Source organism: Penaeus vannamei, chromosome 11, assembly GCF_042767895.1.
Source record: "Penaeus vannamei isolate JL-2024 chromosome 11, ASM4276789v1, whole genome shotgun sequence".
In the NCBI taxonomy this organism is placed as follows: domain Eukaryota; kingdom Metazoa; phylum Arthropoda; class Malacostraca; order Decapoda; family Penaeidae; genus Penaeus; species Penaeus vannamei.
In genome coordinates, this window is record NC_091559.1 from 7,536,751 (window position 1) to 7,556,750 (window position 20,000).

The 20,000-nt window shown below is 40.1% G+C and overlaps 1 protein-coding gene across 1 annotated transcript in view; it reads left to right on the forward strand.

The window, feature by feature from the left end:
* LOC113813072 (uncharacterized) overlaps positions 1-20,000 on the forward strand; it is a 139,406-nt gene that overhangs the window by 117,743 nt on the left and 1,663 nt on the right. The window contains exons 4-6 of the mRNA XM_070126952.1: positions 5,694-5,829; positions 8,136-8,272; positions 10,285-10,531. Coding sequence (XP_069983053.1) covers positions 5,694-5,829; positions 8,136-8,272; positions 10,285-10,531 — 520 coding nt within the window. The remainder of the gene's footprint in view (positions 1-5,693; positions 5,830-8,135; positions 8,273-10,284; positions 10,532-20,000) is intronic.

The window sequence follows — 20,000 nt, forward strand, 5'->3', positions numbered from 1 at the left end:
CTATGCATGGCTAATTACTGTCAACTACATCCTAACAACTTAATAACTTTAGGATAACAACTAGCCTAATTTATTAACTAAAAATAGCATCGATGCATGACTAACTACTGTCAGCTACATCCTAACAACTTAACAACTTTTAGGATAACAACTAGTCTAACTTATTGACTTTAAAAATAGTATAGGTGCGAGACTAACTACTATTAATCGACCTTAAGGTGAATGACACTTTGTTACCCCCGGATCGAGTCCTTAGAAGAAGAAAAAAAAAAAAAATAGAGAAAAAAATACAATTTATTCCGTTTTTATGTCCCGAAAAGATTTGTTTTCTATCTTTGCAACATAACAAACCAACTTAACTTAATTATCAAACTGAACTAATAACTAATGTCTTAACTAACCACCTTAACCCCAAACAACTACTTTAAGTTCTAATTACATGATAACCCCAAACTATATATATATATATATATATATATATATATATATATATATATATATATATATATATATGTATGTATGTATGTATATATAATACCCTAACTTATTACGGTTATCTTAACTGCCTTGCTTGACAGATTAATGATAACTTTGCTGTCACCTACATCAGCTGTTCTCAAAGTTTTTGGTACAGTTACCCCTGACACTGTTATAATAGGTTAGGTGACCATTACCGTTACCCCTTTCCTCTTCAATTTTTTTGGAGTTAAGGGAAAGAAATTGTGAAATATTAATTTTTTTCGTGCATTTTATACATAAAAAAAACTGATTTATACTTTTTTTTCGTTCTGAGTTCTGGTAAATATCAATTTATTTATTTCTGGATGGTGCATATATCTTTATTTCATTATTTACTTATTCAGTCATTAATACACGTATTGCTATTATTCATCAATTTACTCCAGAGAAGTAGTACTATTAGAAAGGGCTCCATTAAAAGCACAATGGTAATTACCCCCACGTAGTAATTACTCTCATCATGGTAATAACACCCAACTTAAAAACCATTGACCTGGATCAAGAACCACTGACCTTGATCAAGAACCATTGACCTTGATCAAGAACCACTGACCTTGATCAAGAACCATTGACCTTGATTAAGAACCACTGACCTTGATCAAGAACAATTGACCTTGACCAAGAACCATTGACCTGGATCAAGAACCATTGACCTTGATCAAGAACCACTGACCTTGATCAAGAACCATTGACCTTGATCAAGAACCACTGACCTTGATCAAGAACCACTGACCTTGATCAAGAACCACTGACCTTGATCAAGAACCACTGACCTTGATCAAGAACCACTGACCTGGATCAAGAACCACTGACCTTGATCAAGAACCACTGACCTTGATCAAGAACCACTGACCTTGATCAAGAACCATTGACCTTGATCAAGAGCCATTGACATTGATCAAGAACCACTGACCTTGATCAAGAACTATTGACCTGGACCAAGAACCATTGACCTTGATCAAGAACCATTGACCTTGATCAAGAGCCATTGACCTTGATCAAGAACCACTGACCTTGATCAAGAACCATTGACCTTGATCAAGAACCATTGACCTTGATCAAGAACCATTGACCTTGATCAAGAACCACTGACCTTGATCAAGAACCATTGACCTTGATCAAGAACCACTGACCTTGATCAAGAACCATTGACCTTGATCAAGAACCATTGACCTTGACCAAGAACCACTTACCTTGATCAAGAACCATTGACCTTGATCAAGAACCATTGACCTTGATCAAGAACCATTGACCTTGATCAAGAACCATTGACCTTGACCAAGAACCACTGACCTTGATCAAGAACCATTGACCTTGATCAAGAACCATTGACCTTGATCAAGAACCACTGACCTTGATCAAGAACCACTGACCTTGATCAAGAACCACTGACCTTGATCAAGAACCACTGACCTTGATCAAGAACCACTGACCTTGATCAAGAACCACTGACCTTGATCAAGAACCACTGACCTTGATCAAGAACCATTGACCTTGATCAAGAACCACTGACCTTGATCAAGAACCACTGACCTTGATCAAGAACCACTGACCTTGATCAAGAACCATTGACCTTGATCAAGAACCATTGACCTTGATCAAGAACCACTGACCTTGATCAAGAACCACTGACCTTGATCAAGAACCACTGACCTTGATCAAGAACCACTGACCTTGATCAAGAACCACTGACCTTGATCAAGAACCACTGACCTTGATCAAGAACCACTGACCTTGATCAAGAACCACTGACCTTGATCAAGAACCACTGACCTTGATCAAGAACCATTGACCTTGATCAAGAACCACTGACCTTGATCAAGAACCACTGACCTTGATCAAGAACCACTGACCTTGATCAAGAACCATTGACCTTGATCAAGAACCATTGACCTTGATCAAGAACCATTGACCTTGATCAAGAACCATTGACCTTGATCAAGAACCACTGACCTTGATCAAGAACCACTGACCTTGATCAAGAACCACTGACCTTGATCAAGAACCACTGACCTTGATCAAGAACCATTGATCTGGATCTTCTACCCCTTTAACTACTTATTATTTTCCAAAGGCATTGAATGATAGTTCTTGAGATAACAATAAGCATCATTATTATCTGCTCTAGCCTTATTGATGGCAGATTGTACTATCAATTTATGTAAAACCTTATATAGGTTGTCGGTATTATTGCTTGCATAGATTTGCATCAATATCTCTGAATGTCTATATATCTACGTTTATATATATATATGTATATATATTCATGCTTGTGTGATATCTTTGTACATGGATGCAGTTTCTTTATGCCTGTGTGCGTATGCATTTCCTGACAGCATGTGTTAACGAATTCGCATGCGAAAAAAAAAAAAAAATAATAAAAATAAATAAATAAAAAATAAATAAACAATTATAAAAAGATATATAAATAAGTAAAAAAGTACAACTTAACCACGAACAATTACGAATAAACGTTTCTACAGCAAAGTCACGAACAAACGTTCCCCCCCCCCCCTTAACACGAGCGGCCTTGAACAAACGTTCTCACAGCCAAACACCTCCATTGCCCTAAACACACACCACCCACACAAACGTTTCCCCAAATAGCCCACACATGAAATAACACATAGACGGTAAAGGTGCTGTCACACTAGCACTTCTTCCGTCATTTTTTTTTTTTTTACAATTTTCTGACACTTAGTCCATTTTTGAGCGAATTGTCGATTTTCCAGTCAGACGATAAGGATCGCATTCGTCTATAAACCTTAACGTCAACTTTCTCAGCCAAGCATACTCAAAATCAAGAGTTATATTCAAGAATGGTTGTATTGATGCTAAATAAAATTGTCAAAAAAATGACAGAGAAAGTGCTAGTGTGACAGCACCTTTACCCTTCCCTTCTTCGTTCCAGGTTGACATGACAGTCACCCTTCCCTCCTCCGTTCCAGGTTGACATGACAGTCACCCTTCCCTCCTTCGTTCCAGGTCGACATGACAGTCACCCTTCCCTCCTTCGTTTCAGGTCGACATGACAGTCACCCTTTCCTCCTTCGTTCCAGGTTGACATGACAGTCACCCTTCCCTCCTTGGTTCCAGGTTGACATGACAGTCACCCTTCCCTCCTTGGTTCCAGGTTGACATGACAGTCACCCTTCCCTCCTTCCTTCGTTCCAGGTAGACATGACAGTCACCCTTCCCTCCTTCGTTCCAGGTTGACATGACAGTCACCCTTCCCTCCTTGGTTCCAGGTTGACATGACAGTCACCCTTCCCTCCATCCTTCGTTCCAGGTTAACATGGCAGTCACCCTTCCCTCCTTCCTTCGTTCCAGGTTGACATGACAGTCACCCTTCCCTCCTTGGTTCCAGGTTGACATGACAGTCACCCTTCCCTCCTTGGTTCCAGGTTGACATGACAGTCACCCTTCCCTCCATCCTTCGTTCCAGGTTAACATGGCAGTCACCCTTCCCTCCTTCGCTCCAGGTTGACATGACAGTCATCCTTCCCTCCTTCCTTCGTTCCAGGTTGACATAACAGTCATCCTTCCCTCCTTCCTTCGTTCCAGGTAGACATGACAGTCACCCTTCCCTCCTTCCTTCGTTCCAGGTCGACATGACAGTCACCCTTCCCTCCTTCCTTCGTTCCAGGTTGACATGACAGTCACCCTTCCCTCCTCCGTTCCAGGTTGACATGATAGTCTCCCTTCCTTCCATCGTTCCAGGTTGACATGACAGTCACCCTTCCCTCCTTCCTTCGTTCCAGGTCGACATGACAGTCACCCTTCCCTCCTTCCTTCGTTCCAGGTTGACATGACAGTCACCCTTCCCTCCTCCGTTCCAGGTTGACATGATAGTCTCCCTTCCTTCCATCGTTCCAGGTTGACATGACAGTCACCCTTCCCTCCTTCGTTCCAGGTTGACATGACAGTCACCCTTCCCTCCTTCGTTCCAGGTTGACATGACAGTCACCCTTCCCTCCTTCGCTCCAGGTTGACATGACAGTCATCCTTCCCTCCTTCCTTCGTTCCAGGTTGACATGACAGTCATCCTTCCCTCCTTCCTTCGTTCCAGGTTGACATGACAGTCACCCTTCCCTCCTTCGTTCCAGGTCGACATGACAGTCACCCTTCCCTCCTTCCTTCGTTCCAGGTTGACATGACAGTCACCCTTCCCTTCTCCGTTCCAGGTTGACATGACAGTCACCCTTCCCTCCTCCGTTCCAGGTTGACATGACAGTCACCCTTCCCTCCTTCGTTCCAGGTTGACATGACAGTCACCCTTCCCTCCTTCGTTCCAGGTTGACATGACAGTCACCCTTCCCTCCTTCGTTCCAGGTTGACATGACAGTCACCCTTCCCTCCCTCCTTCGTTCCAGGTTGACATGACAGTCACCCTCCCCTCCTTCCTTCGTTCCAGGTTGACATGACAGTCACCCTTCCCTCCTTCGTTCCAGGTAGACATGACAGTCACCCTTCCCTCCTTCGTTCCAGGTTGACATGACAGTCACCCTTCCCTCCTTCGTTCCAGGTAGACATGACAGTCACCCTTCCCTCCTTCGTTCCAGGTTGACATGACAGTCACCCTTCCCTCCTTCGTTCCAGGTAGACATGACAGTCACCCTTCCCTCCTTCGTTCCAGGTTGACATGACAGTCACCCTTCCCTCCTTCGTTCCAGGTAGACATGACAGTCACCCTTCCCTCCTTCGTTCCAGGTAGACATGACAGTCACCCTTCCCTCCTTCGTTCCAGGTTGACATGACAGTCACCCTTCCCTCCTTCGTTCCAGGTTGACATGACAGTCACCCTTCCCTCCTTCCTTCGTTCCAGGTAGACATGACAGTCACCCTTCCCTCCTTCGTTCCAGGTAGACATGACAGTCACCCTTCCCTCCTTCCTTCGTTCCAGGTTGACATGACAGTCACCCTTTCCTCCTTCGTTCCAGGTTGACATGACAGTCACCCTTCCCTCCTTCGTTCCAGGTAGACATGACAGTCACCCTTCCCTCCTTCCTTCGTTCCAGGTTGACATGACAGTCACCCTTCCCTCCTTCCTTCGTTCCAGGTCGACATGACAGTCACCCTTCCCTCCTTCGTTCCAGGTTGACATGACAGTCACCCTTCCCTCCTTCCTTCGTTCCAGGTTGACATGACAGTCACCCTTCCCTCCTCCGTTCCAGGTTGACATGAGCAGCGCAGTGACGGTGGTGCTCAAGGACGTGGAGCTGGAAACGTCAGGGAAGTACAAGTGTGAAGTTATTACCGAGGGACCTTTGTTCCACACCAAGATCGGGGAGGGAAACATGACGGTGATAGGTGAGTGCTTTTGTTGTTGTTGTTGTTGTTTTGTTCTTTATTTTGTTTTTCTTTTTTTATTTTATTTTTTGTTTTGTTTTGTTTTGTTTGTTTTTTCTTTTTTTATGTTTTTTTCTCTCTCGTTTTTCTTCTCTTTCTTTCTAGTTTCTTTCGTTTATTTTTCTTTCTTGTTCTTCTCTTTCTTTCTAGTTTCTTTTGTTTGTGTTTACGTCTTGGTGTTTTTTTTCTTTATTCTGTGTATCTTTCTTGTTCTTTTTTTTTCTTTATTCTGTTTTTCTTTCTTGTTCTTTTTTTCTTTATTCTGTTTTTTTCTCTCGTTCTTCTTTTTCTTTCTAGTTTCTTTTGTTTGATTTTCTATTTCTTTTCTTTTTTTGTCTTAGTGTTCTTTCTTTATTTTGTTTTTCTCTCTCTTCTCTTTCTTTCTAGTTCCTTTTGTTTATTTTCTCTTTCTTTTCTTTTTTATTCTGTTTTTCTTTCTCGTTCTTCTGATTTTTTCTTTCTAGTTTCTTTTGTTTATTCTTATTTTTATTTTCTCTTTCATCTTGGTGTTCTTTTTTATTCTGTTTTTCTCTCTCGTTCTTCTTTTTCTTTCTAGTTCCTTTGGTTTCTTTTTCTTTTTTTTTCTTTTTCATCTTGGTGTTTCTTCTTTATTCTGTGTTTCTCTCTATCGTTCTTCTTTTTCTTTCTTTCTAGTTTCTTTTGTTTCTTTTTCTTTTCTTATTCGTCTTGGTGTTCTTTTTTTTTTCCGTTTTTCTCTCTCCCTCTCTTTATTTTTTCTTTCTAGTTTCTTTGGTTTATTTTTATTTTCATTTTCTCTTTCGTATTGGTGTTGTTTTTTATTCTGCTTTCTTTCTCTTTCTTCATTTTCTTTCTTTCTATTTTCTTTTTCTCTTTCTTTTCTTTTACGTGGTGGTGTTCTTTTTTTTATTTATTCTGTTTTTCTCCCTCGTTCTTTTTCTTTCTTTCTAGTTCCTTTTGTTTATTTTTCTTTTTCGTCTTGGTACTTCGTCTATTTTGTTCTGTTTTCTTTCTTGTTCTTCTTTTTTCTTTCTAGTTTCTTTTGGTACTTGCCTGTCTTTTTATTCTGTTTTTCTCTCTCTTCCTTCTTTCTCTTTGTAGTTCTTTTTGTTTATCTTTCTTTTCTTTTCTTTTTCGTTTTGGTGTTTCGTCTTTTTATTGTTTTTCTCGCTTGTTCTACTTTTTCTTTCTTTCTAGTTTCTTTTTCTTTTCTTTCTTTCTAACTTATTTTGTTTCTTTTTCTTTTTCTTTTCTTTTTTCGTCTTGGTGTTTCTTTTTTATTCTGTTTCTCTCTCTCGTTCTTCTCTTTCTTTCTAGTTTCTTTTGTTTCTTTTTCTTTTTCTTTTCTCTTTCGTCTTAGTGTTCTTTTTTATTCTGTTTTTCTCTCTCGTTCTTATTTTTCTTTCTTTTCTTTTACTTCTCTTTCTCCTTTTCTTTAATCTTTCGTCTTGGTGTCCTTATTCTAGTATTATAGAAGGAAAAGAGACGAATATGCTGAAGGCCTTTTCTTGCCCCGAAGAAGCACTGGAACGAGAAAGCCTTCGGTATATTTTCTTTTCCTGATCTCACTGTTGTTTTGCCGACGAGATACACTTATATACACTTACAAACACACATATACAAAAAAACAAACAAACACAATTAAGCAACCAAAAACAAAGAAAAACAAACACACGATCAACCAAAAACAAAGAAAAACAAAGACAAACAACCAAAACAAACACACACAATCAACCAACCAAAAAACAAAGAAAACAAACGCACACACCATCAGCCGACAAAACACAAAGAAAACAAACAAACAAACACAATGAAGGAACCAAAAACAAACAAACACACAATCAACCAATAAAAAAAAGAAAACCAGCCAACAACCAAACAAACAAACAAATACCCCCCCCCCCGACACATCCAAACATGTCCACACGCACCCACACAACCCACATCCACCCACACAACCCAAACCCACCCACACCCACCCACGCCCACCCACACCCACCCACACAACCCACACCCACCCGCACAACCCACACCCACCCACACAACCCACACCCACCCACGCCCACCCACACCCACCCAAACATATCCACACCCACCCACACCCACCCACACCCACTCATACAACCCACACCCACCCACGCCCACCCACACAACCCACACACGAACCCTTACAAACCTAAAAACCATTTACCTCAAGAGAAAAAACTTTAAACATTAAGCCCTATTCTCTCCACTCCCCCCCACCCCCACCCCACCCGCCCACGCCCACGCCCACGTCCACGCCCCAGACCTCCCCGACAGCACGCCCGTTCTGGAGGGCGTGAAGACCAGTTACCAGCTTGGAGAGAGAGTTCACGTCAACTGCACGTCACCTTATTCCAAACCTGCAGCCACGTTGGAGTGGCATATCAACGATGAGTTGGTGGTGAGTGAAGTGAGTGAAGTGAACGGGGAAGTGAGTGAAGTGAGTGAAGTGAACGGGGAAGTGAGTGAAGTGAGTTGGTGGTGAGTGAAGTGAGTTGGTGGTGAGTGAAATGAGCTAGTTGTGAGTGAAACGAGCTGGTTGTGAGTGGAATGAGCTGGTTGTGAGTGAAATGAGCTGGTTGTGAGTGGAATGAGCTGGTTCTGAGTGAAATAAGCTGGTTGTGAGTGAAATGAGCTGGTTGTGAGTGAAATGAGCTGGTTGTGAGTGAAATGAGCTGGTTGTGAGTGAAATGAGCTGGTTGTGAGAGAAATGAGCTGGTTGTGAGTGAAATGGGCTGGTTGTGAGTGAAGTGAGAGGGGAAGTGAGGGAGAGAGGGAGGGGAATGAGGGGTTAGGCAAGGGAGAGAGGGAGTGACGTGAGAGGGGAAGTGAAGGAGTGAGGGAGGGGAGTGAGGGCTGAGGCGAGGAGAGGAAGGGTGAGGGGAGAGGGGAGAGAGAAAGGGAAAGGAGAGGTGGGGTGAGAGGAGAAGACGGGTGAGGGGAAAGGGGAAGGGAGGGAGAGAGGGAGGTGAGTGAGGGGTGAGGCGAGGAGAGGGAAGGCTGAGGCGAGGGGGGGGGGAGGGCTGAGGCGAGGAGAGAGAGAAAGGGAGGGGAGAGGAGGGGTGAAGGAGAGGGGAAGGGAGGGAAGAGGAAGGGGTGAGGGAAAGATAAAGGGAGGGGTGGGAGATAGAGAGGAGGGGCGAGGGAGGGGTGGGAGATAGAGAGGAGGGGCGAGGGAAGGGAGGGAGGGAAAAGGAAGGGGTGAGGGGAGAGTAGGGGTGAGGGGAGGGAGGGGTGTGAGAGAGAGAGAGTGGAGGGGTTATGGGAGAGGAGGGAGGGAGGGAAAATGAAGGGGTGAGGGAGAGAGAAAGGGAGGGGAGGGAGAGGCGAGAGAGAGAGAAAGGGGAGTAGAAGGGTGAGGGGGAAGGAAAAAGCGAGTGAGGGAGAGCGATAAGGGAGGAAAGAAAGGATGCAGGAGGGGAGGGAGGAAGGGAGGAAGGGAGTGAGTGAGAGGAGGGAGGAAGGGAGTGAGTGAGTGAGAGGAGGGAGGAAGGGAGTGAGTGAGAGGAGGGAGGAAGGGAGTGAGTGAGTGAGAGGAGGGAGGAAGGGAGATAGGGACAGAAGCAGAGAAAGTAGAAAAGAGGGAATGAGAAAGGATGGGAGGAGAGGAGAGAGTGAAGGAGAGAGGAAGGGGAAGTAGGAAGGATGGGAGAAAGAGTGGAAAGGAGAGATGGATAGATAGGTAGATATATAGATAGAGAAATAGAGAGAATGAGAATATGACAATGGTAGTAGTAATGTTAATGTGATAATGAAAAATAATTACAATGACCATACCAACCCTAATAAAACCTTTTTCCCTCCCCCCCCACCCCCTTAACCCATCCCTTCCTCCCTCACCCCCATCTCCCTCCTTCAACACCCCCTTACTCCTACTTCCCCCTCCCTCTTTCTCCCCCACACATCCCACAACACCCTTACCCACCCTCAATACCCCCTCCCCCCATCTCTACCTCACAAATCCCTCAACACCCCCTTACTCTCCTCCCCCCACCCCCCACACCTTCCCCTCCCACCAACACCCCCTCCTTAACTCTCCATCTTTCTTAACACCCCACCCCACCCCCCACCACACCCACCCATCCATCCATCCATCCACCCACCTCCCATTAACTCTCCGTCTTTCCTAACCCCCCCTCCCACCCGACCACACCCACCCACACCTTCCCCCTCCCCCAACACCCCTTAACTCCACCCCCCACCCCCGCTCCTTATCTCTCCCCCTTTCGTAACCCCCACCCCACCCCACCTCCCCCTCCTACCAACACCCCCTCCTTAACCCTCCCACCAACCCCCCCACACCCTCCCCCTCCCAACCTCCTTAACTCTCCCCCTTCCTCCCCCCGCTCCTTAACTCTCCCTCTTTCCTCCCCCCTTCCTCCTCCCGCCCCCCCACCCCCCTCCCCCACGCAGAGAAAGCCCAGCTGGCTCCGTCGGTACCCGGCCCAGCAGGAACCGGACGGCCTGGAGACGGCGGTTCTGGGCCTCACCTTCGTCACCAAACGCAGCCACTTCCCCGGCGGCGACTTGCGTCTCAAGTGCGTCGCCAAGATCGCCACCATCTACTTCCAGTCGCAGGAGACGTCGGTCATCGAAACGGGATTCTTCAAGCACACGCAGGCGGAGGAGAGGAGGCACAAGGACCACTCCTATTTCTTCGGTGGGTGCGAGATTATTATTTTTTTTCTCTCTCTCTCCTTTTATTTCTTTTTATTCCTTCTAATCTCTATCGAGGAGAAGAGGCACAAGGACCACTCCTATTTCTTCGGTGGGTGCGAGATTATTTCTTTTTTTTTCTCTCTCTCTCCTTTTATTTCTTTTTATTCCTTCTAATCTCTATCGAGGAGAAGAGGCACAAGGACCACTCCTATTTCTTCGGTGGGTGCGAGATTATTTCTTTTTTTTCTCTCTCTCTCCTTTTATTTCTTTTTATTCCTTCTAATCTCTATCGAGGAGAAGAGGCACAAGGACCACTCCTATTTCTTCGGTGGGTGCGAGATTATTATTTTTCTTTTCTCTCTCTCTCCTTTTATTTCTTTTTATTCCTTCTAATCTCGATTGAGGAGAAGAGGCACAAGGACCACTCCTATTTCTTCGGTGAGTGTTTGTTTATTTTTTATTTATTTTATTTTATTCCATTTTCTTCCTTCTAATCTCGATTGAGGAGAGGAGGCACAAGGACCACTCCTATTTCTTCGGTGGGTGCGAGATTATTTCTTTTTTTTCTCTCTCTCTCCTTTTATTTCTTTTTATTCCTTCTAATCTCGATTGAGGAGAAGTGGCACAAGGACCACTCCTATTTCTTCGGTGGGTGTTTGTTTATTTTTTATTTTTTTTATTTTATTCCTTTTTCTTCCTTCTAATCTCTATTGGGGAGAGAAGGCACAAGGATCACTCCTATTTCTTCGGTGGGTATTTATTTATTTTTTATTTATTTATCTTTTTATTATTATGATTTTTTTTGTGTGTGTGTGTGTGTGTTTGGTGATTATTTCTTCTTTTTTCTCTCTCCTTTTATTTCTTTTTATTCCTTCTAATCTCGATTGAGGAGAGAAGGCACAAGGACCACTCCTATTTCTTCGGTGGGTATTTATTTATTTTTGTTTTTATTTTTTTTTATTCCTCTTTCTTCCTTCTCTCTATTGAGGAGGCAAAGGGATCACTCCTATTTCTTGGTTGGGTATTTTTTTTTTTTTTTTTTTTATTCCTTCTTCTTCCTTGTCTCTATTGAGGAGGCACAAGGATCACTCCTATTTCTTCGGTGGGTGTTTTTTTTTTTTTTTTTTTTTATTCCTTCTTCCTTGTCTCTATTGAGGAGGCACAAGGATCACTCCTATTTCTTCGGTGGGTGTTGTTTTTTTTTTTTATTTATTCCTTCTTCCTTGTCTCTATTGAGGAGGCACAAGGATCACTCCTATTTCTTCGGTGGGTGTTTTTTTTTTTTTTTTTTTTATTCCTTCTTCCTTGTCTCTATTGAGGAGGCACAAGGATCACTCCTATTTCTTCGGTGGGTGTTGTTTTTTTTTTTTTTTTTATTCCTTCTTCTTCCTTGTCTCTATTGAGGAGGCACAAGGATCACTCCTATTTCTTCGGTGGGTGCTGTCTTTTTTTTTTTTTTATTCCTTCTTCTTCCTTGGCTCTATTGGGGTGGCACAAGGATCACTACTATTTCTTCGGGGGATGTTGAATTTTTTTTTTTTTTTTATTCCTTCTTCTTCCTTGTCTCTATTGACGAGGCACAAGGATCACTCCTATTTCTTCGGTGGGTGTTTTTTTTTTTTTTTTTTTATTCCTTCTTCTTCCTTGTCTCTATTGAGGAGGCACAAGGACCACTCCTATTTCTTCGGTGGGTGTTTGTTTATTTATTTTTTATTTTTTTATTATCGGTGTTTTTTTTATGATTTTGTGTGTGTGTGTGTTTGGTGATTATTCCTCCATTCTTCTCTCTACTTTTATTTCTTTTTCTTTCTAATCTCTATTGAGGAGAGGATGCACAAGGACCACTCCTATTTCTTCGGTGGGTGGGAGTGGCGTGTCATTTTTTTTTTATTTTTTTATTTTTTTAGGATTTGCGTTTGTTGATTTTTTTTTCTCTCTCTCCTTTTATTTCTTTTTATTCCTTCTAATCTCGATGGAGGAGAGGAGGCACAAGGACCACTCCTATTTCTTCGGTGGGTATTTGTTTATTTTTTTATTTATTTATTTTTTATTATCGGTGGGTATTTTTTTCTATTATGATTTTTTGGTGTGTGTGTTTGGTGATTATTCCTCCTTTCTTCTCTCTCCTTTTCTTCCTCCTCTCTATTGAGGAGAGGAGGCACAAGGATCACTCCTATTTCTTCGGTGGGTGTTTGTTTATTTTCTATTTATTTTATTTTATTCCTTTTTCTTCCTTCTAATCTCGATTGAGGAGAGGAGGCACAAGGACCACTCCTATTTCTTCGGTGGGTGTTTGTTTATTTTCTATTTATTTTATTTTATTCCTTTTTCTTCCTTCTAATCTCGATTGAGGAGAGGAGGCACAAGGACCACTCCTATTTCTTCGGTGGGTGTTTGTTTATTTTCTATTTATTTTATTTTATTCCTTTTTCTTCCTTCTAATCTCGATTGAGGAGAGGAGGCACAAGGACCACTCCTATTTCTTCGGTGGGTGTTTGTTTATTTTCTATTTATTTTATTTTATTCCTTTTTCTTCCTTCTAATCTCGATTGAGGAGAGGAGGCACAAGGACCACTCCTATTTCTTCGGTGGGTGTTTGTTTATTTTCTATTTATTTTATTTTATTCCTTTTTCTTCCTTCTAATCTCGATTGAGGAGAGGAGGCACAAGGACCACTCCTATTTCTTCGGTGGGTGTTTGTTTATTTTCTATTTATTTTATTTTATTCCTTTTTCTTCCTTCTAATCTCGATTGAGGAGAGGAGGCACAAGGACCACTCCTATTTCTTCGGTGGGTGTTTGTTTATTTTCTATTTATTTTATTTTATTCCTTTTTCTTCCTTCTAATCTCGATTGAGGAGAGGAGGCACAAGGACCACTCCTATTTCTTCGGTGGGTGTTTGTTTATTTTCTATTTATTTTATTTTATTCCTTTTTCTTCCTTCTAATCTCGATTGAGGAGAGGAGGCACAAGGACCACTCCTATTTCTTCGGTGGGTGTTTGTTTATTTTCTATTTATTTTATTTTATTCCTTTTTCTTCCTTCTAATCTCGATTGAGGAGAGGAGGCACAAGGACCACTCCTATTTCTTCGGTGGGTGTTTGTTTATTTTCTATTTATTTTATTTTATTCCTTTTTCTTCCTTCTAATCTCGATTGAGGAGAGGAGGCACAAGGACCACTCCTATTTCTTCGGTGGGTGTTTGTTTATTTTCTATTTATTTTATTTTATTCCTTTTTCTTCCTTCTAATCTCGATTGAGGAGAGGAGGCACAAGGACCACTCCTATTTCTTCGGTGGGTGTTTGTTTATTTTCTATTTATTTTATTTTATTCCTTTTTCTTCCTTCTAATCTCGATTGAGGAGAGGAGGCACAAGGACCACTCCTATTTCTTCGGTGGGTGTTTGTTTATTTTCTATTTATTTTATTTTATTCCTTTTTCTTCCTTCTAATCTCGATTGAGGAGAGGAGGCACAAGGACCACTCCTATTTCTTCGGTGGGTGTTTGTTTATTTTCTATTTATTTTATTTTATTCCTTTTTCTTCCTTCTAATCTCGATTGAGGAGAGGAGGCACAAGGACCACTCCTATTTCTTCGGTGGGTGTTTGTTTATTTTCTATTTATTTTATTTTATTCCTTTTTCTTCCTTCTAATCTCGATTGAGGAGAGGAGGCACAAGGACCACTCCTATTTCTTCGGTGGGTGTTTGTTTATTTTCTATTTATTTTATTTTATTCCTTTTTCTTCCTTCTAATCTCGATTGAGGAGAGGAGGCACAAGGACCACTCCTATTTCTTCGGTGGGTGTTTGTTTATTTTCTATTTATTTTATTTTATTCCTTTTTCTTCCTTCTAATCTCGATTGAGGAGAGGAGGCACAAGGACCACTCCTATTTCTTCGGTGGGTGTTTGTTTATTTTCTATTTATTTTATTTTATTCCTTTTTCTTCCTTCTAATCTCGATTGAGGAGAGGAGGCACAAGGACCACTCCTATTTCTTCGGTGGGTGTTTGTTTATTTTCTATTTATTTTATTTTATTCCTTTTTCTTCCTTCTAATCTCGATTGAGGAGAGGAGGCACAAGGACCACTCCTATTTCTTCGGTGGGTGTTTGTTTATTTTCTATTTATTTTATTTTATTCCTTTTTCTTCCTTCTAATCTCGATTGAGGAGAGGAGGCACAAGGACCACTCCTATTTCTTCGGTGGGTGTTTGTTTATTTTCTATTTATTTTATTTTATTCCTTTTTCTTCCTTCTAATCTCGATTGAGGAGAGGAGGCACAAGGACCACTCCTATTTCTTCGGTGGGTGTTTGTTTATTTTCTATTTATTTTATTTTATTCCTTTTTCTTCCTTCTAATCTCGATTGAGGAGACGAGGCACAAGGACCACTCCTATTTCTTCGGTGGGTGTTTGTTTATTTTCTATTTATTTTATTTTATTCCTTTTTCTTCCTTCTAATCTCGATTGAGGAGAGGAGGCACAAGGACCACTCCTATTTCTTCGGTGGGTGTTTGTTTATTTTCTATTTATTTTATTTTATTCCTTTTTCTTCCTTCTAATCTCGATTGAGGAGACGAGGCACAAGGACCACTCCTATTTCTTCGGTGGGTGTTTGTTTATTTTCTATTTATTTTATTTTATTCCTTTTTCTTCCTTCTAATCTCGATTGAGGAGAGGAGGCACAAGGACCACTCCTATTTCTTCGGTGGGTGTTTGTTTATTTTCTATTTATTTTATTTTATTCCTTTTTCTTCCTTCTAATCTCGATTGAGGAGAGGAGGCACAAGGACCACTCCTATTTCTTCGGTGGGTGTTTGTTTATTTTCTATTTATTTTATTTTATTCCTTTTTCTTCCTTCTAATCTCGATTGAGGAGACGAGGCACAAGGACCACTCCTATTTCTTCGGTGGGTGTTTGTTTATTTTCTATTTATTTTATTTTATTCCTTTTTCTTCCTTCTAATCTCGATTGAGGAGACGAGGCACAAGGACCACTCCTATTTCTTCGGTGAGTGTTTGTTTATTTTTTATTTATTTTATTTTATTCCTTTTTCTTCCTTCTAATCTCGATTGAGGAGAGGAGGCACAAGGACCACTCCTATTTCTTCGGTGGGTGTTTGTTTATTTTCTATTTATTTTATTTTATTCCTTTTTCTTCCTTCTAATCTCGATTGAGGAGACGAGGCACAAGGACCACTCCTATTTCTTCGGTGGGTGTTTGTTTATTTTCTATTTATTTTATTTTATTCCTTTTTCTTCCTTCTAATCTCGATTGAGGAGAGGAGGCACAAGGACCACTCCTATTTCTTCGGTGGGTGTTTGTTTATTTTCTATTTATTTTATTTTATTCCTTTTTCTTCCTTCTAATCTCGATTGAGGAGAGGAGGCACAAGGACCACTCCTATTTCTTCGGTGGGTGTTTGTTTATTTTCTATTTATTTTATTTTATTCCTTTTTCTTCCTTCTAATCTCGATTGAGGAGACGAGGCACAAGGACCACTCCTATTTCTTCGGTGGGTGTTTGTTTATTTTCTATTTATTTTATTTTATTCCTTTTTCTTCCTTCTAATCTCGATTGAGGAGACGAGGCACAAGGACCACTCCTATTTCTTCGGTGGGTGTTTGTTTATTTTCTATTTATTTTATTTTATTCCTTTTTCTTCCTTCTAATCTCGATTGAGGAGAGGAGGCACAAGGACCACTCCTATTTCTTCGGTGGGTGTTTGTTTATTTTCTATTTATTTTATTTTATTCCTTTTTCTTCCTTCTAATCTCGATTGAGGAGAGGAGGCACAAGGACCACTCCTATTTCTTCGGTGGGTGTTTGTTTATTTTCTATTTATTTTATTTTATTCCTTTTTCTTCCTTCTAATCTCGATTGAGGAGACGAGGCACAAGGACCACTCCTATTTCTTCGGTGGGTGTTTGTTTATTTTCTATTTATTTTATTTTATTCCTTTTTCTTCCTTCTAATCTCGATTGAGGAGAGGAGGCACAAGGACCACTCCTATTTCTTCGGTGGGTGTTTGTTTATTTTCTATTTATTTTATTTTATTCCTTTTTCTTCCTTCTAATCTCGATTGAGGAGAGGAGGCACAAGGACCACTCCTATTTCTTCGGTGGGTGTTTGTTTATTTTCTATTTATTTTATTTTATTCCTTTTTCTTCCTTCTAATCTCGATTGAGGAGAGGAGGCACAAGGACCACTCCTATTTCTTCGGTGGGTGTTTGTTTATTTTCTATTTATTTTATTTTATTCCTTTTTCTTCCTTCTAATCTCGATTGAGGAGACGAGGCACAAGGACCACTCCTATTTCTTCGGTGGGTGTTTGTTTATTTTCTATTTATTTTATTTTATTCCTTTTTCTTCCTTCTAATCTCGATTGAGGAGAGGAGGCACAAGGACCACTCCTATTTCTTCGGTGGGTGTTTGTTTATTTTCTATTTATTTTATTTTATTCCTTTTTCTTCCTTCTAATCTCGATTGAGGAGAGGAGGCACAAGGACCACTCCTATTTCTTCGGTGGGTGTTTGTTTATTTTCTATTTATTTTATTTTATTCCTTTTTCTTCCTTCTAATCTCGATTGAGGAGACGAGGCACAAGGACCACTCCTATTTCTTCGGTGGGTGTTTGTTTATTTTCTATTTATTTTATTTTATTCCTTTTTCTTCCTTCTAATCTCGATTGAGGAGACGAGGCACAAGGACCACTCCTATTTCTTCGGTGGGTGTTTGTTTATTTTCTATTTATTTTATTTTATTCCTTTTTCTTCCTTCTAATCTCGATTGAGGAGACGAGGCACAAGGACCACTCCTATTTCTTCGGTGGGTGTTTGTTTATTTTCTATTTATTTTATTTTATTCCTTTTTCTTCCTTCTAATCTCGATTGAGGAGAGGAGGCACAAGGACCACTCCTATTTCTTCGGTGGGTGTTTGTTTATTTTCTATTTATTTTATTTTATTCCTTTTTCTTCCTTCTAATCTCGATTGAGGAGACGAGGCACAAGGACCACTCCTATTTCTTCGGTGGGTGTTTGTTTATTTTCTATTTATTTTATTTTATTCCTTTTTCTTCCTTCTAATCTCGATTGAGGAGACGAGGCACAAGGACCACTCCTATTTCTTCGGTGGGTGTTTGTTTATTTTCTATTTATTTTATTTTATTCCTTTTTCTTCCTTCTAATCTCGATTGAGGAGAGGAGGCACAAGGACCACTCCTATTTCTTCGGTGGGTGTTTGTTTATTTTCTATTTATTTTATTTTATTCCTTTTTCTTCCTTCTAATCTCGATTGAGGAGAGGAGGCACAAGGACCACTCCTATTTCTTCGGTGGGTGTTTGTTTATTTTCTATTTATTTTATTTTATTCCTTTTTCTTCCTTCTAATCTCGATTGAGGAGAGGAGGCACAAGGACCACTCCTATTTCTTCGGTGGGTGTTTGTTTATTTTCTATTTATTTTATTTTATTCCTTTTTCTTCCTTCTAATCTCGATTGAGGAGAGGAGGCACAAGGACCACTCCTATTTCTTCGGTGGGTGTTTGTTTATTTTCTATTTATTTTATTTTATTCCTTTTTCTTCCTTCTAATCTCGATTGAGGAGAGGAGGCACAAGGACCACTCCTATTTCTTCGGTGGGTGTTTGTTTATTTTCTATTTATTTTATTTTATTCCTTTTTCTTCCTTCTAATCTCGATTGAGGAGACGAGGCACAAGGACCACTCCTATTTCTTCGGTGGGTGTTTGTTTATTTTCTATTTATTTTATTTTATTCCTTTTTCTTCCTTCTAATCTCGATTGAGGAGAGGAGGCACAAGGACCACTCCTATTTCTTCGGTGGGTGTTTGTTTATTTTCTATTTATTTTATTTTATTCCTTTTTCTTCCTTCTAATCTCGATTGAGGAGACGAGGCACAAGGACCACTCCTATTTCTTCGGTGGGTGTTTGTTTATTTTCTATTTATTTTATTTTATTCCTTTTTCTTCCTTCTAATCTCGATTGAGGAGAGGAGGCACAAGGACCACTCCTATTTCTTCGGTGGGTGTTTGTTTATTTTCTATTTATTTTATTTTATTCCTTTTTCTTCCTTCTAATCTCGATTGAGGAGACGAGGCACAAGGACCACTCCTATTTCTTCGGTGGGTGTTTGTTTATTTTCTATTTATTTTATTTTATTCCTTTTTCTTCCTTCTAATCTCGATTGAGGAGAGGAGGCACAAGGACCACTCCTATTTCTTCGGTGGGTGTTTGTTTATTTTCTATTTATTTTATTTTATTCCTTTTTCTTCCTTCTAATCTCGATTGAGGAGAGGAGGCACAAGGACCACTCCTATTTCTTCGGTGGGTGTTTGTTTATTTTCTATTTATTTTATTTTATTCCTTTTTCTTCCTTCTAATCTCGATTGAGGAGAGGAGGCACAAGGACCACTCCTATTTCTTCGGTGGGTGTTTGTTTATTTTCTATTTATTTTATTTTATTCCTTTTTCTTCCTTCTAATCTCGATTGAGGAGACGAGGCACAAGGACCACTCCTATTTCTTCGGTGGGTGTTTGTTTATTTTCTATTTATTTTATTTTATTCCTCTTTCTTCCTTCTCTCTATTGAGGAGGCACAAGGACCACTCCTATTTCTTCGGTGGGTGTTTGTTTATTTTTTATTCATTTTATTTTATTCCTCTTTCTTCCTTCTCTCTATTGAGGAGGCACAAGGACCACTCCTATTTCTTCGGTGGGTGGGCGTAGCGTGTCATTTTTTTTTTTTTTTTTTTAGATTTTCGTTTGTTGATTATTCATTCTTTTTTCTCTCCTTTTATTTCTGTTCCCTTCCTTCGTCTCTCTATTGAGGAGAGGAGGCATAAGGATCACTAGTGTGATTGTATTTTATTTTTTTATTTTTCTTACATTTCTCCATCTATTTCTCCCTTATAAATGGCGGTAAATTGTCTATTACTGTTTGTGTTTTTTTTTCGTTTTTGGTAATTACCAATCTTTAAAATTCTCATCAGTGCTTTCATAATCATCAATGTCTTTACCTTTTAAGTATTTCTCTATTTCCTTTTATCTCACTTATGAATGACGGGAAATGTTTGGAAAATACTGATTGAATTATATTTTTGTTTTATTTTTTCAAAATCATGACCTTTTTTTTCTTTCTTTTCTCAAATTTCTATCACATATGAGTGCCGGTATTTTTTGTACAATGTTTTTTCAATCTAATATTTTTCAGCATTTTTTTCATTCTTCAAAATTTTGATGATGCTGTTATGATCACTAACAATTTTTTTTCTTCCTTCTTTCTTTTTCACACTTTTGAATGCCAGTATTTTTTGCACAATGTTTTTTTTTTTCATTCAATCTATCAATTTTCAGCAATTTTTCAATTTTCTAAATTTATGATAATGCTGTGATGATCAATTAATTTAAATTTTCCTCTTTCTTTTTTCACATTTGTCAAATATTTATACA